Genomic DNA, 26,976 nt, shown 5'->3' on the forward strand with positions numbered 1-26,976 from the left:
TGCATCTCAGAACTTTGATATATCCTACTAACCCCAATACTGTGCAGCAAACCTTTTTTTTATCACAATACAGAATGCTTTTGAGTTTTTATTTAACTGTTTTATTCACATTGACAGACACTTAAAATCATGATTAAGGGCTTTAAAAATGACATTTTAAAACAGCCACCTTAAAGGATTAGAACAAAAGGGCAGACAGACATGAGATGTGGTTCCACAGAGTTTTTAGCTTTCTGGACTTGTGTAAGGACACACCACACAGACCTGTGCAATGTCGTCATATTCATATGTTCTTTTCAGGAAGACATCTGTGAGTCTCAATCCTGATATGCTCTGAAGGAAACAACAGACAAGACAAATATGTTATAATGCATATTCCCATTTCTAGAAACAACTTAATTATACTACATAAACATTTCAGTCCTTGAAATGTCTCTTATAATGTGTCACCAGCACGTTTTGATGCATGACTTATTCAGTGATATTTAAGTGGGGAAAAACTAATTAAGCAAATTTTGGAATATAATTCTAATTTTGGTCATATTTAGGTGAAAATTTTAATTTGTGAATTTTTTGAATTCCCTATTATAATTCAATTCAACAGTTATACTTGAGAAATTGTAAATTTTGAAAATCAATATAATTTGAGTTGTTAATATTTAATTAAATTTTTTTATTGTATTTAAATTTGAATATAATAGGAATTTTGGTCATATTTAAAAGAAAAAAATAATTCAGTTAAGTTTTGAATTTTCAAAATTAAAATTCAATTAATAAACTACGAAACATTTAAGAGAAATTGTTTTTGTGAATATTCAAAATTAAATTAATTCAATTCAACAATTACATTTGAATTAACAATAAAACAAAAATCAATTTATCAAATATAATGAGAAATTTGTTCATTTATGAGGGAGAAAATCGAATTCCATTTAATTAAAAAAAATTTATTCAAATATAATTCAAATTTTGAAAATATTAAAGTGAAAACAAAATTTAGTGAATTTTCCAAATTTGATGAATTAAATTCATCAATTACATTTCAATTTAACGTGAAAAAATTATTGAATTTTTAAGTGATTATTCTAATTTAGTGATTATTTTTTCATTTAAATAAAAAATCTAATTTAGTTCCTTTTTGAATTTTCAAAATTCAAATATAATTCGCATTTTGGAGATATTTAATTAATACAAATTATTTCAGTTAATTTTTGAATATAAAATATATTTTTTATTCTGAACATCAAATTTTTATGAATATGTAGGTCAAACAAAAAAATATTTAGTGACTTTTTGACATTTCAATATAATTTGGTTATATTCGAATTACAAATAAAAAAAAACATATGTGGAAAATCTAATTTAGTGAATTTTCCATATTCTAATACAATTAATATAATTCAATTCAAATTTGAAATTTTGATAATACATTTTTGAAAAAAATTCTTATTGAGCCTCTTAAGCACAGTTTGGGGTGGCTAAATCTGAAATAGATTACAACACAATTTAACTCAATCAGGGTCAGTGTGCAGTCCATCTGAGGTGGAGACTAGTCAATATACCAAAGAATGAGCCCCAGTGACTTTATATTATTCATCATATGTTGACAGTATTGTTTAAAGTGTGTCCTACCTGTAAACCCTGAACGGATGACAAGAGTTTGAGAGGTATGGAGAGAGAGGCACTGGGGCTGAGTTTACCCAGCTGTCTGCCTGAAACCCCACACCAGTGTATGGAGCGAGTGTTACACATCTCCAGTAGCAGATCCATAATCCTCTCACTGACAACAAAAACACCAGCAGTTCAAGCACTAGAGAATGAATCTATGATCTGAAAGCTTCACAGTGCTGCTCTTACCTGCAGTTTGTGATTTTACAGGTGATGTCAAAGGGTTCCTCTAGATTGACAGTGTCTGGGATGAGCTCCAGAGAAAGCCTGACATCGCCGTAACCAGGAGCCTAGAACAAAGCAGGTTAATGTAGTGTAGTATTAACAGTAGGAAGAAAAAGTATGTGAATCCTTTGGAATCATCAGATTTTCTGCATTAATTGGTCATAAAATGTGATCTCATCTATATCAAAGTCACAAGTATAGACAAATGTAATGTGCTTAAGCTAACAACACACAAACAGTTATAATCATTCATGTCTTCATTCAGATCAGACAAAGATGGCACAGCTCACGAACACCAGTCATCCCATTCACATTTATTAAATAGTCCAAAGAAGGTTTCAGGGGAGGTGAAGAACTTTACAAATTACGTGGAAGTTTTGCAGGTGCAGATTTCATGTGGGATTGCTGATGAGTATGGTTAGCATTAGTGAAATGAATTAGGACTTTTATTTTCCGCTGTCCACTTGATAGGTTTTGTTGCTTTTATCTATTCTAAACGTCAACGTACCATTCTCTGTAGTTGACTGGTCTGTAGTCGTCCCCTCTCCCCAAGGTTGGTTTTCCACACAATGTCTAGTTTGCCAATTACTGTCACCCCCTTTATGACGCCAGCCTTCTCAGCAAACTCTGGCTTTGGCTTCAGGCAGTACAAATACTGCCTTGTGTCTAAGGGCTGTAGATAAGACATCTTCCCAAACGTAGACTCGCTGAAGAAACAAGAAAAGCTATTAGTTGCACACCAGTTTAGTGATGCAGACAAGTGTGTTGCTGTACAACTTAACTCTGAATTACGCAAAACTATAACAAAAGTCAGAAACAACAATAATGCAACTATTAAAGCACTTAAGCTCTATGGAATTTAAGTGGCATGCTGTCAGTTACAACAGAATATCAGTTTATGCAAACAAATACATTAACACTAAGTAAGGCACTTACAATGGAAGTGAATGGAGCCAGTCCATAAACATTAAAATACTCACGGTTTCAACAGTATAACCACAAGACCTAAACATCATACATGTTAACGTGATTATAGTGTGATCATCTCAGGGATTCACAGACGTTTAGCAGGTTCCTGCGTTTATCTGCGCTACGTGGTCATGACAACAAAGTTGTAATACTGGATATAGCTTTGCACATATTAGATTAGTAAACTGATATTATCACACAGAAATCACAAGATTACGTCTTGTGGCTCTACTTTCGAAGCTCTACTTTTTTTGTTTATCTGGTATAATGCCTCACCCAACAGACTTCAATAGTAAGTGCAATACTGTAATAAATTATTTTCTGTGGTAAACTGCATGTGACAGATCCTTTAATTCCCCATAATCACAAATACACTCACTGAGCAGTTTATTAGCAACACCTGTACACCGACTTATTCATGCGATTATCTAATCAGCCAATCGTGTGCAGCAGTGTAATGTATAAAATCATGCAGATATGGGTCAGGAGCTTCAGATCATTTTCACATCAACCATTAGAATGAGGAAATTTGTGATCTCAGTGATTTCGACAGTGGCATGTTTGTTGATCCCAGACAGGCTGGTTTGAGTATTTCTGTAACGCACAACAAATCTCTAGAATTTACTCAGAATGGTGCATCCAGTGAGCGGCAGTTCTGTGGACGGAAAGCCTTGTTGATGAGAGGTCAACGGAGAACGGCCAGACTGGTTCGAGCTGACAGAAAGGCTATGGTAACTCAGATAACCCCTCTGTATAATTGTAGTGAACAGAATAGCATCTCAGAATGAACAAGATGTTGAACCTTGAGGCGGATGGGCTACAACAGCAGAAGACCACATCAGCACTTTATTAAGACCACTGTGTTCCTAATAAAGTGCACAGTGAGTGTATATGCACAGAATGAGTTCAACAGTGCATGTAGATTTCACCTATCATCTGCAGAGGTCACATTGTTGAGCTCAGTGACGTTGTACATCATAGAAGGTTCCAGAGACACTTTTTCCATGAACATTGGTGACGTGGTGATGTTCTGGATCTGTGCTTCTAAAAACACCTCATCTGTCTATAGGGTTAAAGGTTAAAACCATCAAACTGGCCAGAGATCCAATCAAAATAATTTATTCAGACTCTGTAAAATTCCTCACAGTTTCATTATCTTATACACATTATCCTGTCACTTTAGTGACACTTTATATGAAGGGCTATGCATGTGTTTAAATGAATTACATTTACAACTACAGATAAACTCACAATGAGGTCACATCTATCTGAACTGTGATTCCATTACAAATTAAGAACAATAATGTTTAGTCTTTAAATGTGGCTCCTCAAATCAAGTTCTTTAGAAAGTTTTATTGTAATGTATTGATTTTTTTGCTGAGCGCCAAATCAGGACGCAGTTTGCCCAGTTGATCTGAGAGCAGTTGATTAGTGTTACTTTGAGTTTGTATTAAAAGTGAAAGTTAGTTCATGCCTGCAGTTCAACAGCACCTTTTGACAGAAGTCTAGTTATTTTTACAGCAGAAAGCATCCCATGCCAAGCCTGATTAATTCAATAGTCAATAAAATAACATTTTGCAATGGATTGATTTAAATATAGACTTGAGATACAACATGTAACTCTATACAGGAATTTAAAATCTTTAAAGAATGTTCTGAGTTCAATACAAGTTAAGCTTAATCGACAGCATTTGTTGCATAATGTTGATTACCACAAAATTAATTTCAACTCGTCCCTCATTTATATATATATATATATATATAAAAAATGCAACAATTGTTGTTACTATAAGGCACTTACAATGAAAGTGAATGGGGCCAGTCCATAAATATTAAAATATACATTGTTTCAAAATTACTGACACAGGACTTAAACATTATACATATTAACATGCTTTTAATGTGATATAATCATTTACTAACCTTGTCTGTGTAAAGTTATATCCAAAACCAGGATATCAGGGTTTCAATGTCATGACAACAATGTTGTAAAATCAGATATAACTACACAGATAAGCTATTGAAGCAATTTTATCACACTAAAATCATGTTAATATGTATAATGTTTACACTGTGTGGTTCAACTCTCAAAATTAGGGACATTTGTGGACTGGCCCCATTCACTTCCATTGTAAGTGCCTCACTGTAACCGTGATTACAGTGGAAAGGATAAATCGAAATAATTTTCTGTGGTAATCCACATTATTCCACAAATACTGTCGATTGAGTTTAACTTGTAATAAACCCGGAACATTCTTTTAAACATATCAAACTATTATTATTTTAACGACTACCTGTATGACAACATGCTGGCATCTGAAATAACATTTTTGGCATTTATAGATGAAATGGATTTAAATCAATTTAAGAAAGCACCCATTGGGATAATAGATCGATAAAAATAAGCATCAATCTCTCCCAGTCAAAAAACATTAGGAACTATCAGTATTTTTCAGACAAAGTGTGTAATTAATTTAGTAGTAAACCCATTAGTTTGCACTGGTACGGTGAGTCGGCAAGAAAGGAAAGGCATTGAGAGAAAACAAGTGAGGGAAAACAGAAAAAAAGCATTTCCTTCAGCTAACTTTCAGTTTCTAATGTCAGAAATCAAATAATGTAATCATTAGTCTTAAGTCACCATTCACTTTCATTGTATAGTGTTATGACCTCAGTGCCTTCTTCAGCCTGGGAGTGACCAATGTCAGTATTGAGGGAGGTGACTGGGAAAAAAGAAAAGTGAAATTCTGCAACGAAAGCGAATGGTGACTGAGGCTATCATCTCGATTTGTGGAAGAAAGTCGTCCGAGTTTGGATGACATGCGAGTGAGTAAATGATGATAGAATTTTCACTATTGAGTGAAATTCTTGGGGAAAACTCTCAGAGCCCTAAAATGATACTTTTCCTTCACTGCAGGTATATTTTTGTAGGTACCACTATGCATTCAATAAATATCAGAATACTTTATCAATGTTTTCCCCTTACTTGTTTCAGAGGCGCAAAAGAGTAAAAGGAACAAGGTTATGCTGGAAAAAAAGAAGTTGCAATGAGAGGAAAACAATTACCACTGAACTGAGGTCACTCTAATGAAGGAATAAAACACAAAAATAAACATTAGAGAAGTGAATGTTACATGCACCAGAAAATGACAATGTCAGTTCTCACCATCAGGCAGCGTAAATGTGAACAAAACTGCTAAGTATGAATCAAACACAGAAACTAAATTACAAAATGATATCAAATGAAACAAATGAATATGTATAAAATGAGAACTCTAAAGTGTAGCCTCACTATAAATGATTTCAAAAGCTGAGAGGCAATGCATAAGGGCAGGTTAAATAAGATTATGGAACAAAAGAACAGACAACAGGCGAGTACTTTTCAATATTGTCTTTACACTGTTTTAATACAGCAGGATCCAAAAGTTTGAGACCACTAGTCAGGGTTCCCACTCCTTCTGAAAATTGTAACCCTTGTGCAATGTTCGGTCATTTTTGGCCAAAATAAAAAATAAAAATGTCTTTAATGAAAATGGTAGTTTTTTCACCCAAAAAATTAAGATAACTTTAGGCGGAGTGACAAAAAGTAACACGGTTGTTCGCGGCCAAATTTGACTGACAATAGGGAATGAATAGGGGAGACTATAACACGGAGCAATTTTTTTTTAAACGTAGGGGACGAGATTATAACACATCCACAATGCAGAACACATGTGTACAACATACATCAACACACATGTGTGTGGGGGGAACAATGCAGAATGCACAAACACACACAAATTCATCTGGTTACAACCAGAAATCAATAAGTAGATCTCTGCAGCCATCTACTGGTTATTCTTGTGATGACATGATTTTTAAATAATGCAATGGTTCTTATTTATACCACACAACAGCAATCTGCACCAATACATGATACAGTGTCATATTTTCTTTGTTTCAACATATATTACTTTAGTAATATTAACATAAATGTGGAATTTACAAATGAATTATATAATTGATCAATTTAAAGGTACATAAGGTCTAAATAGCATAAAATCCCCCCACAAATTCACAAGTGTTTTTATTTAATAAAATTTGTGTTATTACATTTCTTTCATAAAAATATAACATGTTCATTGTTTTAAGTAGATTTTGGCCACAAACAATACATGTGTGAATCTAAAACGAACAGTACACAAGGGTTAAATAATTTATTTTATAATTTTATAGAGAGCGAACTCTCAAAAAATCTAGGCAATGCAATATTTCACAGCTCAACATAACTAGAAAAAAAACGCATTAATAAACAAAGTAATATATTAATAACACTTTACAAAAATATTGTATTTGTAACTACACTAGTTAACATGAACTAACATTTAAAAAGACTTTTAAAGCTCTTATTAATCTTGGTTCATGTTATTCCAACATACACTAATACATTTTTAACATTAAAAGGTATATGTTAACTTTAGTTAATGCATTACGAACTGACATGAACTAACAATAAATATTTATATTTTCATAAACTAACATGAACCAAGATTAATAAAAGTTGTTAATAACCATTTTTCATTGTTATTTCGTCATTCCTACAGTAATGCATTGACTAATATTAATAAAATAGAACCTTATTGTATAGTGTTACCGAATTATGTTCACTATTAAAATTTCCATGACTTTTCCAGGCGAAAATAACAGTTTTAAAATTCCCTGATAAATCCAGGTTTTCCATGCCAGGGAAGTGAAAATGTAATAAGTTTTATTTATTTATTATTTTTCTTTTTTTATAAATACTTTTTTTTTTTCATTACAATTTTCAATATGGTCTCACAGTTTTGAACCCCATTGTATGCATTTTCTCTTAATATCATAAATAAACATATTTAAAAGCTCTAAGTGTTCAATGTAAACTTACCTCAGCATTGTAGAATTTGGTTTTTACGTCAAGAGGCTTGAGAACCTGGTTTAAAATAGAGTTAAAACTAAAGTTTGAGCTCCAGTTTGATTCCCCCTCCACAGAATCCATGTTAAACTCAAGTTACAACAAAAAAATAAACCAGATTTTTTCTTCAGTACATTACTACTGCTACTGGATCTGTCAAACAGCATGAGATCTCATGCTGGAGCTCAAATATAAAGCTTAAGTGTGAATTAAAAGTCTCAACTCTCTGCAAAATGGTTGTGTGAGTAATGGCACAGAGTTGACATCCAATCACAGAGCAGAATGAATCAGATGAAAAGGAAATGAGCTCACCTGAAACTTAAAAAATTTCCTAAAGTACAGTTTCTCTCCAGACTGAGTGGTGTAGCTGACTGCACAGACCAAGCTGCAATCAGAGGATACACAAAAATGGTGAGCAGAACAGTGTTTTGATATGTTCATTTATTTGATGTTTTTTAAAAACTCAGGTGAAAGTGTGTGAATATAATATTGCACAGACAAGGTTAGTAAGTGAAATCTAATCTAACTAAAGGCACTGAAGGCATTGAGTGTTTTGTCCATGACAAGCTCTCCTACATGTGTGTTCCGATTTCCTTGACTTCATGATGGATCACATCATCAATGCAACACTCTGGATTGAGTTCTGAAACTGCAGAGTTTGAAGCAGATAAATTTAACCTCTGGGAGCTCGTTTGCAGATCCGCCTGTCCAGAGACACAATCATTGGATACTGGTGAGACAAAGAAAAAAACTTGCAAGCTGCCACAACTACTGCAGATAGCTTTGTGCGAGCCGTTACCTTTACGAGAATGTCTTTGACCACTTGAATGCTGTCGTTGTGCACACTAATGTAACTGGAGAAGGTCTCGCCAAGGAAAATATTTCTGTACAGGAATAAAGAGAATGCGTGTGTCGGATCACTGGAGCGCTCAGAGATTCAAACAGGCCTCTCATTAATAAATCCAAAAGACACTTTCCACAAACAGGGTACAAAATAGTTCTTGAACCTCTTATAATAAAAACTTCTTTTTTTTTTTTTTTACCTTCTTACCTGTATCTGCATTTTCACTAGTGGAATTTCACAATGGTCTGTCATTCACTCGTGTTCAAAACGCAATTACAGATATCTTTCACATATCAGCAATGCACTTTTTACTGGTAGAAATTTGATTTTCTTTTTTATCAATAACTACATTGTTACTAGTGCGATGTCCATTCTTGATATCAACAATTTAATTACATATAATAAAAATGCTAATTTTCAATATCAGTATTTGGGTTCTCACTAGTGACGATGCTAATTTTCAATATCAGTATTTGGGTTCTCACTAGTGACGATGCTAATTTCAGATATCTTTAATGTGATTGTAACTAGTAAGAAAGCTTATAAAAATACCAGATATCTAAAATACAAATCTTACATGTTAAAATTAATTTACAGATATCAAAAGTTAGCATTTTCACTAGTTGCAATAAATAACATTATATCAAGAATGGGCATTTTAACTAGTAACAATGCAATTATTTATAGATGTCCTGATACTGATCTCAAAATTGTGTCTCATGTACTCATGCTCTTAAAAATGCTCCGATACCAAAAAACGATACGCTATCATGTACAAATTTCATTCCGTAAACATTCAGCATAAATTAAAATCACGTTATGTCCTGGTGTGATTATTAAACTGCAAAGGCTGCAATTTAATTAGATAAACATATTGTTTGCATGTGCTGCACACTTCAAACTAAATAGATCTTGTTTTAACAATGTACGAATGCAAATGTGAAGCTCTAAAACACCATCATGAGCATTGCACGCTCTGTTTGTATCAGATGACAGTGAGCAGCACGCTACTTCACTACACAGCACACAATACATACAGACTACATATGTAAGTGAGGAGCTGACGTCAAAAACACACACAAATGGAAAGAGCTTGACTCCAAAAATGAAAGCTCAATTTACATGGAAAAAATTATGACAGAAATACAGTATCTCACAAAAGTGAGTACACCCCTCACATTTTTGTAAATATTTGATTATATCTTTTCATGTGACAACACTGACGAAATGACACTTTGCTACAATGTAAAGTAGTGAGAGTACAGCTTGTATAACAGTGTAAATTTGCTGTCCCCTCAAAATAACTCTACACACAGCCATTAATGTCTAAACCGCTGCCAACAAAAGCGAGTACACCCCTAAGTGAAAATGTCCAAATTGGGCCCAAAGTGTCAATATTTTGTGTGGCCACCATTATTTTCCAGCACTGCTTTAACCCTCTTGGGCATGGAGTTCACCAGAGCTTCACAGGTTGCCACTGGAGTCCTCTTCCACTCCTCCATGACGACATCACGGAGCTGGTGGATGTTAGAGACCTTGTGCTCCTCCACCTTCCGTTTGAGGATGCCCCACAGATGCTCAATAGGGTTTAGGTCTGGAGACATGCTTGGCCAGTCCATCACCTTCACCCTCAGCTTCTTTAGCAAGGCAGTGGTCGTCTTGGAGGTGTGTTGGTATTCATGGTTCCCTCAATGAACTGTAGCTTCCCAGTGCAGGCAGCACTCATGCAGCCCCAGACCATGACACTGCTGCACAACATGTAGAGCAACACCATGCTTGACTGTAGGCAAGACACACTTGTCTTTGTAATCCTCACCTGGCAATCTTTTTATAGCCTAGGCCATCTTTATGTAGAGCAACAATTCTTTTTTTCAGATCCTCAGAAAGTTCTTTGCCATGAGGTGCCATGTTGAACTTCCAGTGACCAGTATGAGGGAGTGTGAGAGCGATGACACCAAATTTAACGCACCTGCTCCCCATTCACACTTGAGATCTTGTAACACAAACGAGTCACATGACACCAGGGAGGAAAAATGGCTAATTGGGCCCAATTTGGAACTTTTCACTTAGGGCTGTACACACTTTTGTTGCCAGCGGTTTAGACATTAATGGCTGTGTGTTGAGTTATATTGAGGGGACAGCAAATGTACACTGTTATACAAGCTGTACACTCACTACATTACATTGTAGCAGAGTGTCATTTCTTCAGTGTTGTCACATGAAAATATATAATCAAATATTTACAAAAATGTGAGGGGTGTACTCACTTTTGTGAGATACTGTATATCACCTCTTTATATAGTTATGTAAAATTCACTTTTATAATACTACTACTCATAATAATATTAACAAATCAATAATAATAATTGTATATTTAAGCAATATCTCACATCTCTGATGCCCTGTTGTGCAGCATTTTTTTTGAAAACATAACTCCAACGTTGTATTTTGGATTGTTCTGTGAAGTTCTGAATAGAAGTACTTAATTTTATTAAAATAATACAATATTATGATGAAAATTAAAATGTTCTATTTTTCATTTGATTACAGTTTTAATGAGTTAATTTATTTAGACACCATTTTGTTGATAAAATTTTAATAAAGTTTTGATATGAAATTCACAAAACAAAAACACAAAAAAAAAGGTATCAGCAAGTACATAAAAGGTACTTGTTCTCAAAATAAATGGTATTGGGACATCCTCCTTATTATTGATAACAAAAATGATAATTTTTAGAAGTGCATTACTGATATGTTAAATTAAAATTTCAAATAGTAAAAAATGAATTTGAGATAATAATAATAATGTTAAATTATATTATTAACATTTTACTAGTAAGAACTATTCATTCAAAAATTACTAATTAAATTATATTAGTAAAATTGCATTAGTAAGAAGCAAATGTGCAGATTTAAAAAATAAATGTGCATTTTTACTAGTTGTTATACAATGTTTGATATAAAGAATGGATTTTGTACTAGTAACATTGTAATTATTAATACATATTTAATTATATTATGTTCAATTATATTATTAACATTTTACTAGTAAGAACTAGTAACTAGTCACATTCTGAACAGAAGTAACAGACAACTGTGAAATTCTTCTCGTGAAAATGCAGTTACGGATATAAATTATGTTTTCCACAAGTTAAAATGTTGAGTATTTCTGTGAGTAATGATGTCATTTTAGATGTCAATAACTAACATTTTAACTAGTCCAAATCTAATTACTGATATAAAAAATAGCACCATTGCTGATACCAATAATTCATATCCTGCATGTGATTAAATGTCAAAAGGGTTTGTGATACAGTAAGTTTGATTTAAATACGTTACCCAAAATTCTGTGGTAGGGTGAGCATTTCCCCAAGGATTAGTGTTTCTGCCCCCTTCACAGTAGACGGATCGTCTTTCATGAGTCGTATAAACGAATCACCTGTGGACATGTCATATGCTGAGCAGTAAAACCACTTGACTGACAGCCAGTTTTACATTTAGAGCGCCATTAGACATCTAAATCAATAGATCAGTTTCTTCCTGTCTCATTTATGCATAGTCAAATTTCTTTTGAAGTCTACAGATTTGGGCCACTGGCAACAAGACTTTCATAATTTGCCAACATGTATAAATTATTTCATAGTGTAACAGCTCTGTATAACATAACATAGAATTGCATTTCAATGCATTCCAATGGCATTTGATATAATGATAATCCATTCTATAACCAAACAAACATTTTTATGAGTTGTGATTCTTCTGAATATTCAATGAATGAAAATGAAGGTGCAATATAAGATAGTGTCTAACCTATTCTATTCATTTCATATTCTGCTCATTCATGCTGATTTATAATAGAAATTATTTTAGCCCCTCATATAAATAGAAGTGCTACTCAGAACTGTCATAATGACATGTGGCGCTGTGGAGATCACATTTCAGAGTCAATGGCTCTTTGCAAAAACAAACATTGAAATTGCTGATGTATCTTAAGTCTACACCGATCAGTCAAAACATTAAAACCACCAGCCTAATAGTGTGTCGGTCACCCTCGTGCCACCAAAACTGCATCAACCTATTCTTCACCACAATTGTACAGAGCTGTTGTCTGAGTTACCGTAGACTTTGTTAGTTCAAACCAGTCTGGCCATTCTCTGTTGACCTCTATCATCAACAAGGCCTATCTGTCCACAGAGCTGCTGCTCACTGGATGTTTTTTGTTTTTGGAGTAAATTCTAGAGACTGTTGTCTGTGAAATTGCACCAACAATCATCCATGTGATTATCTAATCAGCCAATTGTGTGGCAGCAAAATCACACAGATATGGGTCAGGAGCTTCAGTTAATGTTCACATCAACCATCAGAATGGGGAAAATTTTTGATTTCAGTGATTTGGAGCGTGGCATGGCTGTTGGTGATTTTTTTCCCCTAAAATCTCAAATTCTGTATTGTGTTTAATAGAATTCTCTGATGGAAATTACATTTGTTAACATTTTTGGAATAAAACGGTCAACTTCTTTGTTTTGCTAAGACTAATTTCATAGCTGATATGTAATGAATCCTAAATACACACAAATAAATTATATATTTATATTTTTGGTGCAATTTGGCAAAATTACAGATTAATTGGAGATAAAACTTTGGTGCTCACTAGTGATATTTACCTTGATTTTCTTTTCTTTTTTATCTTCTTCAAACATAATTTCTCTATTAGCAAATAATTTCACTATTAGCATTTAGTGAAAATGCTAATCATCATTTGTGTCATATTTGTTTGGTGTGGTTTGACAGAAAATATTTCTTTATTTATTTCATTCTTTGTTTATATTATCATAGTTTTAAACATTGTGGGCAGCCTCCCATGCCAGAGTCAGCGTCGCCCCTGGCAACCATAATCACTCACACCTGGAAGAGGTAGGAGTGATGTGATTGGAAACAGCTGAAGCCGATCACCCTCATCAACGGAGTGCTATATAAACCATGTCCAGACTCTATAATTTCTCTTTCTCTCTGGTCACAGAAACAGACCAGCTACCACAGTGCTTGGGACTTCCTGCCTCACCAAGACAGAGACTGTGCACCTGATCGACGGACTACAGGAACTCACTCTCATGCCAAACACATGCCTCACCGAAACTTTGATTCTCAACCCACTACAACATGTAATAATTTGTATTTATAGAATGGATATTTTAATATTAAGTCATGGTCAGGGACAAAGCGAAAACAATACAATATTATATAATGGTACCAAAAATTAATGAAGGCCTGGTAAAATATTTCAGCTCTGTAGGTCCCATAAAATGCAAGTAAATGTTGGCCAAAACTTTGAAGCTCCAACAATCACATTAAGGCAGCATAAAATATTCCATATGAATCCTATGTCTTCTGAAGCGACTTTCAGAATGTGAAAGTTTGTGAAAGAGAAGATTTACAGTAAAAAAGGACACAAATATTGATCTGTTTCTCACCCACATCTATCATATTGCTTCAGAAGACATGGATTAAACCACTGTAGTCCTTTGAAGGAACTTCAAAGTTCTGGTCACCATTCACTTGCATTGGACCTACAGAGCTTAAATATTCTTCTAAAAATCTTTGTTTGTATTCTGCTGATGAAAGAAATTCATGCACATCTGGGATGGCATGAGGGTGAGTAAATTATGAGAACATTTTCATTTTTAGGTTAACTATCCCTTTAATAAGACATTCATATAACAAGAGAAAAAGTTGAAATCAGTTTGTGTTAATAAAAATCAACTACTGGGGCATGAAATTGCACAAAGTTGTAATTGATCTGATACGGGTCACCCACCACAGTGGCTGGTACAAAAGGCAAAATTACCATCCTGAGTAGAAACGCAGTGCAATTTTTTAAATGTTCATATTCTTCATAGTTCAAAAGCTTCCTAATTGGTTATAAAAATTTTGTTAATCAAAACACAACATGAACAAGAGATAAATAGCATAAAACAGTGGTGGATGTTTGGAGTAGATGTTCTTGAACAGCATGTTCAGTGTCATTCAATTCTACCTGGAAGATCTTGGTCCTCACACGTTACCGGCATGTTCGTGAAAAGTGTAGGTTTGGTCAGTCTCATCACTGGAGAGAAAAAACATACAGTAACACACCATTGATAATAGAGTTATTTCAGTATTAAATCAAATAGGCATGATGTAGGGCTACCTATATATTTAGCAGTTTAGTTACTTTTTAATATTTTTAAAACCACTTTCTCAAATTTTTCAAAATTCTTTGCCTTCACTAATTCATTTTAAATGGTCCTGCAGAGTGACAATTCTTTTTTTTTAAGTATATATATATATTCTGTGTAGTCTCTCAATTACCATGGGGTCCTAAAATATACATGCAAAATCTTTTTACCAGAAAAAGCTAAATGTAACCTGGAGTTAAGTGTATTGCTCAAGGACACAATGTTGGTGGCTGTGGGGATCGAACCAGCGACCTTCTGTAGAGGTCGACCGATTAATCGGCCGACCATTTAATCGGCCGATTTTTTACTTTTTTTTACATAATCGGCATCGGCCAATATCCAAGTATATCAAGCCGATTATTAGGCAGGCGCATCTGTGGGCAGCCTAGTGTTGTTGTGGAACACGTGTTCGACGCACGCTGCCCCTAGAGTCATTTTCCAGTAGAGTGAGCAGACCTCAAGGAAGGAGCTAAGTTCTTTGGAGAAAACAGTAAGGATTAAATTTGTATAACTTCTTTATATTTAATTAAAAACTTTTGATATGTTACTGCCAACTTCAAGAAAAAACGCGACAAACGCGATAGTTGACATGACGTTCGGCTACTTTGGATATTGATAGCGTAGTTGAAGTTGCATTATCACAGCAGAAGGGTTGCTATCATGTCACAATAAGCAAGCAAGAATTTTGCAATTACAGACAGTGAATCTGAGACTTTTATTTGTTCTGTTTGTGTGTCTTATATTTGAGAGGGTTGTCACTCAATGCAGAGAAATAAGTAATAAAAATATACCAACGCAGTATAGGCTATTGAAGGACTGGCTTTGGTAAGCTCGGACGTTATCGGTTCTGCTGTCGGTACTGGAGAAATTAAGAAAATACATGTATTATTGCTATAAAGAGAAAGTTATTTTCTCTCGCCAGCCATTTCTATCTATAATAATATGAAACCATTTGTCTGTGATGCAATTTAACTATTCGCAGTCAGAGAGAGAGAGATCTCGCTCACGCGGTGACACAGCGAGCACAAAACGAGCCCTGCTTAATGAGTGACAGAACTAAACATTCAGACATAGCCTGGTTTAGATCTGTGATTATTAGTCTGATTTTATTTTAGAATTCGCCTTCCAAAGATTATAAAAAGAATATTTATACATAAGCCGCATTCTGTCTAGCACAACTTCCTTCCCTTCACATCGATGCACTGACATTTCTCCCTAAAACTCAAACTTAACGTCAGAATCAGCACGATCGGTGATTGTTGTAAAATGCTACTGTTGCTAAATTGCGGGACGCGTTTAATAATAAAAAGAGCGCAAGAGACACCGTTCCCAAGGCGGCGCGCGCTCCGAAACACACCGCAAAGAGACAAGAAAACTATAGGCTATTTTGGGTTTCATGTGCGCGTCTAAACGATCAAATATACACAAAAATATGTCAAAACGACCGGCTTGGAGATTCACTTAAACACAGTTTATGTCTTAAATGGACGTAGTTATGGAAATAGTTGGGAGAAAATATGCTGCATCAGGAGCCTATTAGACTCGGTCTTAAAGGGAAGCATCCTAATAAACATGCTGACGATTGAGCCATTACTGCGAATCAAACAACAAAAGGCAAAGAGAAAATCACTTACAGCTCTTGAATGAATAACTTCTGCATTAATAACCATTAATCTATCTATGATAAACTATGCAGTGTTATTTTACAATTGATTACTTGATTATTAGATTTCTTTTTAGACCACACCTGAACAGTAATGTTAGTAGACCTTACTGAAATTAAATCACTGTGCCTATATAACGTTTATATTTGTGTAATATATATATACAGGTGAAACTCGAAAAATTAGAATATCGTGCAAAAGTTCATTAATTTCAGTAATTCAACTTAAAAGGTGAAACTAATATATTATATAGACTCATTACAAGCAAAGTAAGATATTTCAAGCCTTTATGTGATATAATTTTTATGATTATGGCTTACATCTTATGAAAACCCCAAATTCAGAATCTCAGAAAATTAGAATATTGTGAAAAGGTTCAGTATTGTAGGCTCAAAGTGTCACACTCTAATCAGCTAATTAATCCAAAACACCTGCAAAGGGTTCCTGAGCCTTTAAATGGTCTCTCAGTCTGGTTCAGTTGAATTCACAATCATGGGGAAGACTGCTGACCTGACAGTTGTGCAGAAAACCATCATTGACACCCTCCACAAGGAGAGAAAGCCTCAAAAGGTAATTGCAAAAGAAGTTGGATGTTCTCAAAGTGCTGTATCAAAGCACATTAATAGAAAGTTAAGTGGAAGGGAAAAGTGTGGAAGAAAAAGGTGCACAAGCAGCAGGGATGACCGTAGCCTGGAGAGGATTGTCAGGAAAAGGCCATTCAAATGTGTGGGGAGCTTCACAAGGAGTGGACTGAGGCTGGAGTTACTGCATCAAGAGCCACCACACACAGACGGGTCCTGGACATGGGCTTCAAATGTCAAACGTCTTACCTGGGCTAAAGAAAATAAGAACTGGTCTGTTGCTCAGTGGTCCAAAGTCCTCTTTTCTGATGAGAGCAAATTTTGCATCTCATTTGGAAACCAAGGTCCCAGAGTCTGGAGGAAGAATGGAGAGGCACACAATCCAAGATGCTTGAAGTCCAGTGTGAAGTTTCCACAGTCTGTGTTGGTTTGGGGAGCCATGTCATCGGCTGGTGTTGGTCCACTGTGCTTTATTAAGTCCAGAGTCAACGCAGCCGTCTACCGGGACATTCTTCAGCACCCAAGCTTTATGGAGATGCTGACTTCATTTTCCAGCAGGACTTGGCACCTGCCCACACTGCCAAAAGTACCAAAACCTGGTTCAATGACCATGGTACTACTGTGCTTGATTGGCCAGCAAACTCGCCTGACCTGAACCCCATAGAGAATCTATGGGGCATTGCCAAGAGAAAGATGAGAGACATGAGACCAAACAATGCAGAAGAGCTGAAGGCCGCTATTGAAGCATCTTGGTCTTCCATAACACCTCAGCAGTGCCACAGGCTGATAGCATCCATGCCACGCCGCATTGAGGCAGTAATTAATGCAAAAGTGGCCCAAACCAAGTACTGAGTACATATGCATGATTATACTTTTCTGAGGGCCGACATTTCTGTATTTAAAATCCTTTTTTTTGATTGATTTCATGTAATATTCTAATTTTCTGAGATTCTGAATTTGGGGTTTTCATAAGCTGTAAGCCATAATCATCAAAATTATATCAAATAAAAGCTTGAAATATCTTACTTTGATTGTAATGAGTCTATATAATATATTAGTTTCACCTTTTAAGTTGAATTACTGAAATTAATGAACTTTTGCACGATACTCTAATTTTTCGAGTTTCACCTGTGTATATATATATATATATAACAAAAAGAACCGTTAAGAATACCGTTAAAGTACCGGATCGATAAACAGTATCGGTAAGATTGTAATACCATTAAAACCTTAACGATACCCATCCCTAGTTATGCCTGTGCTTCTCTTGGATGCTCTGAATATTGGATTACGTGTCTGGATTGCCCATTAATTAAAGCTGCATTTGGATCTCAACCTTCGTGTCTCAGAGCAGTTCGTAACACCTGCTTTGTTTATTTAATATATTTGTTATACATTATTTATAAAATATGTTTTTACATTATACATTTTTAATTTAAGTGTACAAGTGCAGATTGGTCAAGTGTTCAATAAATGTATTTGTTGAGAAATTTTGTCCATCTTAAGTAATTATTTGTGTTACATTTTATCTTTCAAATAAAAGGTTCAAATAAGAGGTTAAAAACAAGCACATATCGGCCAAAATATATCGGCAGCAATAATCGGCCATCAGCCAGCCCGGATTTCAAAAGATCGGCATCGGCCTGAAAAAAACAATATCGGTCGACCTCTAACCTTCTGATTAACAGTCATGCGCTTTAGACCACTACGCCACCATCACTCGCATGTCACACCACATGACATCAACTTTTCATATACAGTCCCAATAGAAAATCAACATATCCCTTTGGAAGTCACTTTTTTTGTCTTTTGAAATCAAAACACATAAAAAAAAATGTATATATCACCTTAATTTACAAATGTTGCCTTACAACATTCAAGTAACGTGGAAAAAAGGCAACCGTTCCAAAAATGCAGAATTTGATTAATAGAGTTCAACACCCTGGATTCAATACTTTGCAGAGCTACCTTTTGCTTTAATGACAGCCATCAGTCTGTTTAGCTATGTCTCTGCTAGCTTTGCGCACCTAGATTGAGGAATATTTGCCAATTTTTCTTGGCAGATTTGTGAGCCCAGATAGACTGCTCACTTTAAGTCCATCCACAGGTTTTATTTTGGATTTAGCCACAGATGTTCCTCAAGAATTTGGGTGTACATAGCAGCATCCATTTTGCCTTCATCCATCCTGACCCATTTGCCATTTGAAGAGAAACACCCCCACAACATAATGTTGCCACTACCATACTTCACAGTAGGTATGGTACTTATGTTCTGGGTGGTGTGCTGTATTTGGTTTCCTCCAAATATAGCGCTTGGAGTTCAGTCCAAAAAGTTTTCACAAAGTGCAAACGAGTATTAGTGTGGCACTTTTTCAGAAGAGGCTTCTTTCTTGCCAGCCTGCCATACAGGCCAACTTAGTGTAGAGCATGGGGGATTGTTGTCACATGCACAGACCAATCTATCTAAACCATAAGGTCTTGTAAATCCTTCAAAGTTGCCTTTGGCCTCTCGATATCTTCCCTGATCAATATCCACCTGGCACGGTCATCCAGTTTATAATGAGGGCCAGATCTAGGCAAGGTTTTGGTGGTGCCATGCATTTTCACTTCTTAATAATCTGAACGTTACTCAGAGGAACGCTTAAAGTTGAACTCTTTTTGTACTCTTCTCCTAACCAGTGCCTTTCCAATTTTATCCTGGAGCCCTTTTGAAAGCACCTTTCTAACCATGGTAAATTCTTGAATTCATTACCATGCACTATTAGTAATGGAATCCTCATGGAACAGCCATTTTTTTAAATAAAGTAATCATGATTAATCTCATGATTTCAGAATGAAATGGTAATTATGGCTCAGCGGTTAAGGCTCTGGGTTACTGACCAGAAGGTCAGGGGTTCAAGCCCGAGCACCGCCAAGATGCCACTGTTGGGCCCTTGACCCTATCTGCTCCAGGGGCGCATATCATGGCTGAGCCTGCACTTTGACCCCAGCTTAGCTGGGATATGTGAAGGAAAAAAAATAATTTCCCTGTATATATGCAAAAAGAAAACAATATGTATAAGTGACCATAATGAAGGCTTCTATTCTAAGTGTCATTGTCAACATTTTTAAAAACTTTTTTTTTCTCTGAAATTTTTCGCAGACGCTCAAACACCCACAGACCCCAGTCTGAAAACCCATGCACTTATGTACTGCATATAGCCTACTGACTCCAAGTGAAGCCAAGTGAACTGAAATAAACAAGAAAATGTATGGAGGACAAACTCTGCAATAATAAATAAACATACAAATACATAAATAAATAAACCAACAAATTTGTGCATGAATAAATACATAATCACATTTGTGAGGAGATATACAAATCATTAAATAAATGCACCCATTAATGCCAAAATACTACAATATTAAACATAAATAAATAATTGGGGAAACGCAAAATTGAAAGTTGATTTTTAATTCTAAATTCTATTTTTTTTTTATAATTTGTTTATTTCTGTATGTAGTTTTATACACATTTTTCCTTTGCACAACATGCTCATTAATGTATTTGTTTGTATATTTCCTTGCACATTTAATTATTTAACTATTTATTTATTTATGAGAAAACACGTGGATCATGTACATATTTGTGCTTTTTTTTTCAGGTTTTGTCCTACATAAATCAACATCCCTGTAAGTTTTTGAAACAAGATTTGTAAATTTCTATCCAAAACAACATCTCATTCTGGAATGGACAACAAATAATTATGGAAGGAATCATATATGAGATTTGAATATGTGAAATATTAAAAATTTATTACTTTGTTTATTATTATTATTTTACATATGTGTATTTATATTTATTAATATATTTTTATTTCTAATACTTACATATTTATTTAATATAATATATATTAATAATATTATTCTATTTACTTATTATCTTATTTCTTTTTTTCAACAGAATACAGTGAAATGGGCAAATATGCAGAAATGTATAGAGAAAAGAGTGACAGTTCTGAACAGTCCCCTTAGAAACATAAAAGATGGTTATCTATAAACTTTCTGCCCGATTACAATGTTTCAAATAAAATGCAGTTACATGTCAACAGAGATATTTTGACTCAGGATTTCTGATTGTAAGTGAATTTCTAGCAGCATTAGAGCTTTTTTGAACCACAGAAGAGGATGACTATATATGTTTATTACAGCAATGATGCCTAAACATGCGGTATAGATTTACAGACACAGTCGTTGAGTTTTGTTGGACATAAACATTCAAATCTTAGCAGAAATGATTAGCAGCCTAGTAGTGATGGTACTCCGCTGCAGTGGACATTTTAGCAATGTTTTATGCAAAGTTTTAAATGAGTGTACATACACATGTTTTTTCGAACATTTAGCGTGTATTTCAGTACTAGAGTAAAGAGCTTAAACAGCGCAGTACCTTTTAACGCGAGCAGATGCTCTTGTTTTGCCTGATTCACATCCATCTTGTCTGCTGCACTGGCTTGACCTTTCAGCGGCATACCAGCTGATTACGGCAAGTAGACAGAGACAAACCGCGTTTCCAATTACAGCGGCTCGGGAAAGAAAATAAGATGATTGTTAGTTTCAGTATCTGTGTGAAGAATTCGTAGAACGGTATTGCATTTTCCCTGTATGTAGGCTAAATGTTTTTTTGTTTGTTTTTTTTTTTTTGTTTTTTGGTTTCATCTAAAGTCTGATCCTTACTGTTGCGTCCTAACCAAGTATGGAGGAAAAAACCTGCAAAATAATACAAAATAATAAATAAATACACAAATACTTACATAAATAAATGACATATTTGTACATAGAAAATACATGCAAATGTGCGAGGAAATATATAAATAAATAAATACATAAATAAGCATGTTGCAGGAAGGAAAAATACAAACAAAACTACATACAGAAATAAATGAACGATAAAAAAATTCAATTAAAAGTCAACGTTTAATTTTGCATTTCCTTTAACATTTTTGCATTTCCCCAATCATTTATTTGTTGTTTTATATTGTATTATTTTTCCATTAATGCGTGGATTTATTTATTTCATTATATATTTGTATATTTCGTCGCACATTTTATTATTTACACATTTATTATTTAAATTTGTAAATGTATGTGTGTGTATATTTGTATATTTTTATATACATTTATATGTGGATTTATTTATTTACACGGTTAGCCAAAAGTTTGAATAATGTACAGATTTTGCTGTTTCGGAAGGAAATTGGTACTTTAATTCACCAAAGTGGAGTTCAACTGATCACAAAATATAGTCAGGACATTACTGATGTAAAAAACAGCACCATCACTGTTTAAAAAAAAGGCTCTCTTTTTTTCCCTCCCCTTTTTCTTCCCAATTTGGAATGCCCAAATCCCAATGCACTCTTAAGTCCTCATGGTGGCATAGTGGCTCACCTCAATCCAGGTGGCGGAGGACAAATCTCAGCTGCCTCCGCGTCTGAGACCATCAATCTGCACATCTTATCATGTGGCTTGTTGAGCACGTTACCGCGGAGACATAGTGCGTGTGGAGGCTTCACGCCATCCACCGTGGCATCCACGCATTACTCACCACACGCCCCACCGAGAGCGAGAACCAAATTTTAGCGACCACATGGAGGTTACCCCATGTGACTCTACCCTCCCTAACTACTGGGCCAATTTAGTTGTTTAGGAGACCTGGCTGGAGTCACTTAGCATGCCCTGGATTCTAACTCGCGACTCCAGCAGTGGTAGTCAGTGAATTTACTCGCTGAACTACCCAGGTCCCGAAAAAATATTTTTTTATCAAATCTAGACAGGCCCCATTTCCAGCAGCCATCATTCTAACACCGTATCCTTGAGTAATCATGCTAAATTGCTAATTTGGTACTAGAAAATCACTTGCCATTATATCACACACAGCTAAAAGATATTTGGTTCATTAAATTAAGCTTAACATTGTCTTTTGTGCTTGTTTTTGTGTTGCCACAGTATGCAATAGACATGCATTTCTAGAGAAAGTTGTTTCTTTTTTTGTGTGTCATTTTTTTTTTTTTTTACTAATATTGACCTTAAGATATACCAAAGTAAATCATTGTTTTGAGGAATGAAGGCTATACAGTGCTTGAAATTGCCCCAACCACTGAAGATTTCATACAAAGGTGTACACTACAGTCTTTAAAGGCAAAGGACAACTGGCACTAACAAGGATAGAAAGAGATGTGGAAGGCCAGATGTACAACTAAACAAGAGGATAAGTATCAGTTTCATGTAGGCTACAACAGAAAGAGAAGACTCAGAGGCACAGGCCTTATGGGAAGAACTGCAAAGGAAAAGCCACTTTTGAAACTAAAAGAAAAGGTTAGAGTGGGCAAAGAAACAGACATTGGACAACAGATAATTGGAAAAGAGTGTTATGGATCTTAACCTCATTGAACTTTTGTGGGATCAGCTAGACTGTGAGGTACATGAGAAGTGCCCAAAAAGACAGTCACAGATGGCAAGTGCTACAGGAAGTGTGGGGTGAAATGTCACCTGAGTATCTGGACAAAATGACAGCTAGAATGACAAGGATCTACAAAGCTGTCATTGCTGCATGTATTGTTACTTTTAGGATTTATTAAAGTAATTCATTTATTTTCACTGTCTATGTGTTTTTCTCCGCTAAAATGCACACTGGGCGATAAGATTAACCCACCTCCAATCCTGTAGGCGGCAGTATGTAGTAACAGTTTGTTACGTTAAAATAAAGCGACACACCATCAAAGAACAAATAGAAACTTTCATGAGAAAATGGCGTCCGACGTGAGTCGTGATAGCTCTGAAAATAAACGCAAACTAGAGGAGGATGAAGACGGAGAGGAATGGGTCGGTCCTCTGCCCAGTGAGGCCACTCAAACAAAGAAAAAGAAAGGTATGTAAAACTGATTTATTTGACAAAACACGACTAGAACTACGGATCTGTCTCGAAACTTAGTGAGCTGCCTACATGCCTTAAAACCACAAACGATTAAAAGACGTCCCATTTAACCCATACACTGCTGTTTTGTAGATGTACAGTGAACGATAATCAGCCATTTCTGCAACGGAATAAAATAGGCTATATTGTGCTTTATTACACTACTTGATGTGTTTAATGATCGTGTGTATTCTTTGCAGTTCTTGAGTATGAACGAGTGTATCTGGCCAATTTACCCTCTGCCTCCATGTATGAAAGAAGTTACATGCACAGAGATGTTATTACACACATCGTTTGTTCCAAGTAAGTTTCTCCATCTTGCCACATCCGAATCTCTGGCCAGACTAATATATCATCTGTGTTACATCCGGTATAAATCAACACTTTGGCAAACTGATTTGCGTCCAGATGTATTGACTAGATCTGTTAAAATCCCAGAACAGATTTTATCATCACAGCAAGTCAAGATGGCCATGTGAAGTTCTGGAAGAAGAAGGAGGATGAGGGGATAGAGTTTGTCAAGCATTTCCGCAGCCACTTGGGTAAGTTTATTTTGGAGTCTTGTAACTATGATTACATGGTAATAATTAGTGGTGTTTGCTGAGGCAAGCATCACTGTTACTCTTAAACCCCCTAACCCTAAGTTATAAACTTAAACGCTCTGGCAACCACCCACAACGTATGGGCGTTGTGTAAGCACCATTCACATTTTGTACAGAAAATGCACAAATCTAGTTTTAAGAGTTAAAAGTGGGTAAGTCCGAGTCATACCAAACTTAGTGCGAATCAATCGGCCTATGACCATTTTGAAAAAGTAGGATGTTCAAAACAAAAAAACAAAGTGGGATGCAACTAGATAAGTTTGTTCCAAACCAGAATCTAAAAGTAGATTAAGATATTGTTTATACTTCTGTAGTTATAGGCACTCAAACTTTGGAAAAACAACACAAAAAGTGATGTTGTTTTTTCCCTCCAATTTTTGGACTTGCGCCATTGCCGTATAATGGAACGAGGGATGCTGTAGTCAACCTCTACAAAATAATGGATTACTCCGTAAATGTAACAATTTTATTTTTTATCCACTTTTCTCCCTATTTGGAAAGCCCAATTCCCACTATTTAGTAGGTCCTCGTGGTGGTGCGGTTACTATAAATCCGGGTGGCGGAGGACAAGTCTCAGTTGCCTCTGCTTCTGAGATGTCAATCCGCACATCTTATCACGTGGCTCCTTGTGCATGACACCGCATAGACTCTAAGCACGTGGAGGCTCATGCTACTCTCCGCCATCCACACACAACTTACCACACCCCATTGAGAGCGAGAACCCCTAATCGTGACCATGAGGAGGTTACCCCATGTGACTATATCCTCCCTAGCAACCGGGCCAATTTGGTTGCTTAGGAGACCTGGCTGGAGTCATTCAGCACACCCTGGATTCGAACTCGTGACTCCAGGGGTGGTAGTTAGCATCTGAACTCGCTGATCTACCCAGGCCACTGAACAATTAAATTTAATGTTGTTTCTTTCATCTTCATTTATATCTGTCTGTCTTCAGAAAAAGTATTAAAAACAACCATTTTAGCTGGGGAAGTTTCTGAAACTTGCATTGCACAGAGCAATGCCTGACTTGCCTTCATGTGAATATAATACTAAAGAACTGCATGTGTCATCTTATTAAATATCACATGCTAAAAACATCTTGATAAATATTTGACGTCTTTGTTTGATCTATGGGGCCAAACCTCTGTATTGTTCCTGGTGGATAGTCTATGAATTCATTTGTAACCAATTTGCACTCACATTTTCTGAAAATGAAGTAACCTTATCTATTGCTGTCAAGGTGTGTGCGGATCCTGGGGAAACAGGAGAACATTCGTGTTGTGCAGTATTTATTAGTAATATCTGTCTGTGTTTGTTCTCTCTGGCCTGTAGGTGTGGTGGAGTGTATTTCCGTGAGTGCGGAGGGTGCGCTTCTCTGCTCTGTGGGTGACGATCAGGCTATGAAAGTTTTTGATGTCGTTAACTTTGACATGATCAACATGCTCAAACTTGGGTAAAATCTTGCTATTCTTTGCCTGCGAAGAATCACTGTCTAGTTTTACATGTTTGTCCTGGTTCAAATTTTGCTCTTTGTGTAAATAACTTTCCAGCTTCTACCCGGGCCAGTGCGAATGGATCTATAATCCAGGAGATGCGATCTCCACAGTCGCCTGTTCCGAGAAATCAACAGGGAAGATTTTCGTTTACGATGGGCGTGGAAGTAATCAGCCCCTGCACAAGTTTGACAAGATGCACAATGCGCCATTGTCCCAGATCCGTCTGAACCCAAAGTTTCGTGTCATCGTGTCTGCCGATAAAGCAGGTATGCTGGAATACTGGACGGGGCTCCCCAGTGAATTCAGATTTCCCCGGCAGGTAGAGTGGGAGTATAAGACAGACACAGACTTGTATGAGTTTGCCAAATGCAAAACATATCCCACCAGCCTGGCATTCTCACAAGATGGCAAGAAAATGGCCACCATCGCCGTTGACCGCAAAGTGAGGATTTTTCGTTTCCTGACTGGGAAGTTGATGAGGGTGTTTGACGAATCGTTAACGGTGAGTTAGTTTTTGATATTACATTTTTGGTCATCACTGTGGCCTAATATTGACAAGTTTTATGTCAAGGGTTTGTTGACCGAATCATCCCAAAAAATTCAATTCTGTCATTTACTCTCCCCCATGTCATTCCAAACTGTAGGATTTTCTTCCATGGAACACAAAATAAATTTTGAAGAATATCCAGGACACTCTTTTACATGTAATTAAAGTGAATGAGTACTGGGGCTGTCAAGCCCCAAAGTGACACAAATAAATGTTCATAAAACCGAAGCACTAGATTTTGACCAAAATTTAAGTCGTTATTCATTGATAATCCTTCCCTCTGCAGAAGCTC

At 35.7% G+C, this 26,976-nt stretch overlaps 2 protein-coding genes across 3 annotated transcripts in view; one reads left to right on the plus strand and one right to left on the minus strand.

The window, feature by feature from the left end:
• Window positions 1-72: 72 nt before the first annotated feature.
• LOC127636269 (trafficking protein particle complex subunit 13) lies at window positions 73-21,608 on the minus strand. 2 transcript variants are annotated; one of them, XM_052116719.1, is made up of 13 exons: window positions 21,520-21,608; window positions 14,668-14,736; window positions 11,973-12,072; window positions 8,589-8,673; window positions 8,366-8,493; window positions 8,102-8,174; window positions 7,763-7,807; window positions 5,926-5,943; window positions 3,792-3,925; window positions 2,402-2,600; window positions 1,858-1,958; window positions 1,633-1,780; window positions 73-333 (listed from the first exon to the last, which is right to left on the minus strand). In XM_052116719.1, the coding sequence occupies exons 1-13, from the start codon at window positions 21,599-21,601 to the stop codon at window positions 226-228; spliced, it is 1,290 nt and encodes a 429-aa protein (XP_051972679.1). In that variant the 5' UTR covers window positions 21,602-21,608; the 3' UTR covers window positions 73-225. The 2 variants fall into 2 exon arrangements, with proteins under 2 accessions (XP_051972679.1, XP_051972680.1); XM_052116720.1 differs by lacking the exon at window positions 5,926-5,943.
• Window positions 21,609-23,865: 2,257 nt separating this feature from the next.
• Window positions 23,866-26,976, plus strand: part of ppwd1 (peptidylprolyl isomerase domain and WD repeat containing 1) — a 39,715-nt gene continuing 36,604 nt past the window's right edge. Inside the window, exons 1-5 of the mRNA XM_052116757.1 lie at window positions 23,866-23,997; window positions 24,243-24,345; window positions 24,481-24,584; window positions 25,974-26,094; window positions 26,192-26,639. Of these exons, the coding sequence (XP_051972717.1) occupies window positions 23,877-23,997; window positions 24,243-24,345; window positions 24,481-24,584; window positions 25,974-26,094; window positions 26,192-26,639 (897 nt within the window). The 5' untranslated portion in view covers window positions 23,866-23,876. The remainder of the gene's footprint in view (window positions 23,998-24,242; window positions 24,346-24,480; window positions 24,585-25,973; window positions 26,095-26,191; window positions 26,640-26,976) is intronic.

Source organism: Xyrauchen texanus, chromosome 44, assembly GCF_025860055.1.
Source record: "Xyrauchen texanus isolate HMW12.3.18 chromosome 44, RBS_HiC_50CHRs, whole genome shotgun sequence".
NCBI lineage: Eukaryota > Metazoa > Chordata > Actinopteri > Cypriniformes > Catostomidae > Xyrauchen > Xyrauchen texanus.